The sequence below is a fragment of the Trifolium pratense genome, linkage group LG6 (genome assembly GCF_020283565.1).
Source record: "Trifolium pratense cultivar HEN17-A07 linkage group LG6, ARS_RC_1.1, whole genome shotgun sequence".
In the NCBI taxonomy this organism is placed as follows: domain Eukaryota; kingdom Viridiplantae; phylum Streptophyta; class Magnoliopsida; order Fabales; family Fabaceae; genus Trifolium; species Trifolium pratense.
The window spans coordinates 19,504,767-19,508,485 of NC_060064.1; the positions used below are offsets into that span (position 1 = coordinate 19,504,767).

The 3,719-nt window shown below is 35.3% G+C and overlaps 1 protein-coding gene across 1 annotated transcript; it reads left to right on the forward strand.

Annotated features, from left to right (window-relative positions):
* Positions 1–354: 354 nt before the first annotated feature.
* Positions 355–2,124, forward strand: LOC123891321 (CBL-interacting serine/threonine-protein kinase 14-like). Its single transcript, XM_045941155.1, has one exon. It carries the CDS (start codon positions 763–765, stop codon positions 2,050–2,052), a length of 1,290 nt encoding a protein of 429 aa, XP_045797111.1. The 5' UTR covers positions 355–762; the 3' UTR covers positions 2,053–2,124.
* The last annotated feature ends 1,595 nt before the right edge of the window (positions 2,125–3,719 follow it).

The following is a 3,719-nucleotide window of genomic DNA, read 5'->3' on the forward strand; positions in this document are numbered from 1 at the left end:
AATCTTTGTAAAAGACATTTCATTATATTGAAAAATGTGTGTTATTTATAAACTAATTTTAGCCTCAATTTTTAAATAAAGTAGGAATATTTTTGTGTACTAGAATATCGATCAATAATTTCAAAGTGGAAGTATTTTTGTGTACTAAAATATTATTTAATTTTATTGGATTTCTAATGTATTTGGCATATGTTACAGGTCACATACATTATTTATTAAATTAACCTAAAAAAGAATTTTATTTTTTTAATTAAGAATCAAAAACTGTAAAATTACCAAATTTAAAATATAAACCGTGTGTTATCAAAATCAGACATCCCACAACCATTGACCCCAAGTAACACTTGTGTTACGTATATGAAAATGATTACTATTATTATTGTACCAACATCAATAATACACCTGTTTGTTTACAACTTACATTAAAAAAAAAAATCGTGTACTAAGTATTGTCGTACGTTCAAAGGCAGCATCCAACCTAGAAGTGATTATCTTTAAATAGCTTCCGTATTCCACTCTTCACTACACCACATAACTTACTCTTCTTTTCCTTTCCTTTCACCCAAATATACTTCAAAACAGCCATTATTTTAATAGTGCGTGGCTCTTGAAGTTTAGTTTCTTTAAAGATTATTCATTAATCTCCAAAAGCACGTTAGAAAATCTCCAGCACCAATAATCATTAACCACGGCAACTCTAAACCCAAACAAATCCTTATCTATCTTAAATCAGTTAGATATAAGGTACAAAACGACACCGTTATGGCAGAAAACACGCAAATTCAAACACAAAACGAGTCAAAACGCGTCGTTTTGTTCGGTAAATACGAAATTGGAAGATTATTGGGCGTTGGTGCATCCGCGAAGGTGTATCACGCGACAAACGTTGAAAACGGGAAGAGCGTGGCGGTGAAAGTCATAAGCAAGAAAAAACTCATCAATGGAGAATTCGCCGCCAACATTGAACGCGAGATCTCAATTCTCCGCCGTCTCCACCACCCTAACATCATTGACCTGTTTGAAGTTCTCGCATCGAAGTCCAAAATTTACTTCATCGTTGAATTCGCCGCCGCCGGCGAACTCTTCGAAGAAGTAGCAGGCAAAGAAAAGCTTACTGAAGGCCACGCTAGAAGATACTTCCGGCAACTCATCTCCGCCGTGAAACACTGTCACTCTCGCGGCGTTTTCCACCGCGATCTTAAACTCGATAATCTTTTACTCGACGAGAATGATAATCTCAAAGTAACGGATTTCGGTTTAAGCGCCGTTAAAAACCAGATCCGACCCGACGGTTTACTTCACACCGTTTGTGGTACACCGTCCTACGTGGCACCGGAGATACTCGCGAAGAAAGGCTACGATGGTGCGAAAGCTGATGTATGGTCATGCGGCGTCGTTTTGTTTGCTCTTACCACAGGGTATTTACCGTTTAATGATTATAATATTACCGTGCTTTATAGAAAAATTTACCGCGGTCAATTTCGTTTACCGAAAGAGATATCTTGTGATCTGAAGAATCTCTTATCACGTTTGTTGGATACGAATCCCAAGACAAGGATAACCGTTGATGAGATTCTTGAAGACCCGTGGTTCAGCTCGGGTGGATTTAAGTTGGACCGGGTTTTAGTTAAGTCTGAGCTGGAGGAGGAGAATCGAACCGGATTTAAACCAATGAATGCATTTGACTTGATATCTTTTTCAACTGGGTTGGATATGTCGAGTATGTTCGAGGAAAATGACAAATCAGTTTTAATTGAACGGGTTGTTTCGGCCGAGGTGCCGACAAGGATTTTGGAGAGGGTGGTTGAGGTGGTGAAGGGGACAAAAGTGGTGGTGAAAAGAATGGAGAATTGTGGTGGAGCAAAGTTGGAAGGGCAAGAAGGTAATTTGATTGCTCTTGTTGTGGTTTACCGGTTAACGGATGAGTTAGTTGTAGTTGAAATGAAGAAGCGTGGAAAAGGGGAGGAATATGGCGCGCAATTGTGGAAAAATAAATTGAAACCTTTGCTTGTTGAGTTGACTAAGAAACAGAAAGTGCCGGTTTCTCGGTGACTTCTTGTTTAGTTTATTAAATTAAATTAGATTATTATTATTATTATTATTATTATTATTATTTGGAATCTATATTGTTTTTTGTATATGGTACCAAGTACCAACATCTTTGCATCGATAACTTCCGTAAAAAAATAAAATAATAATCCATTGGTAACAATTTTTTTTGAAGTATGATACTCACAATTTACTGGTTGTTGGCTTTCTAATTTTTTTAAGGATTAGATATATTTTTTGTTAATTTCTATAAAATAATAAAATATTAAGTTTAATTTCGTTATGAATTCAATTTTATTGTCTATTTTAATTTGACTTTACCAAAAAAAAAATAGTAAATACTTAATACTAACCTTTTAAGTGTATGTTTGGTTTCAATTCTGGAGTAGCCAGAATTGATTCTGGACATGTAAAATGGATTCTGACTTGTTTGGTTCCTCAAAAGTAGAATTGATTCTGCCTCCAGAATGGATTCTACTTGAAGCTAGAAATTGTAGCTTCTCATTCTAGAATTGATTTTTACACTCAAATTCTTTGTTCAACTCACTTTTGTATGAATATATCCAAACATAAATCAATTCTATCAAACTCAATTCTATTAAAATCAATTATGTCAAACTCAATTCTGTCAAAATCAATTCTGTCCACCGCAAAACCAAACACATACTAAGAATGTCCATTTCGTAAAAAAAAATGTCCATGTCATGCCGTAAAAAATGAAGAGAATATCCATGTGATAAGTGAACTTTTGGTGTTTTACTTAAGAAACAAGTAGAAGGGAAAGGGACCAAATCTAAAGAAAGGAATAAGTACCTTTCAGAAAAAGAAAAGAGGTCGATAAGTATTTAACCAAATTTAGAAGATATATAGGTTGGTTTGATTGAGTGAAAAGAAAGAGGAAAAAAGAAAATTACGAAAATCAATGAATAGATTTAGATTAATTTTAATTCAAGTTCATTTATTGATTTTCGTAATTTTTTTTATTCCCTCTTTCTTTCCACTCAACCAAACGGACTTGTGTTGAATGACATGTTGAACCTAGGGGATGACAGAAAAACTCAAACCCGAGAGATCCACCCGAACTCAAACCAAAGTTAATGGGCGAAATCCGAGTTGACTGAGTTTGGGTATGGGTTCGGGTGACACCCGATAATATGGGTGTGAGTTTGGTATCGGTCAAACTCACACCCGAAACTCATACACTCACCCGAAATATTTTATAATTTCCTAATTACCCCTCATACTTTCCCTCAATTTCCTTGGAAGATCTTAATTTTAGTTGTACATTAATTTCTTGAAAGTCTATGTTGTAATTTCTTGAAAGTCTATGTTTGAATTTCCTTAGAAGACCTTAATTTTAGTTGTAATTTAATTCAAAGTCTACGTTGAAATTTAATTTCTTAAATTTGTAAATTATTTTCAAATGCGTTGCGGGTGTGGGTTTGGGTGGAAAAAACCCGAACCCAATGGGTGTGGGCGTGGGTGTTGTTTTGCCACCCGAACAGCCTTTGGGTTTGGGTTTGGGTGATGATTTCGAGTGTGAGCTTGGTAAGTGTCAAACTCGCACCCATGGGCGCCCGTTGCCATCTCTACTTGACCCAATATTATTTTATGTCTTTCTAATTAACTAAGGTCCTGTTTGGTTTATCTTATTTTTGAGCTTATGCAAT

Coding starts and splice junctions, on each gene's coding strand:
- LOC123891321 (XM_045941155.1), top strand. CDS start 763: ATGGCAGAAAACACGCAAATTCAAACACAAAACGAGTCAAAACGCGTC.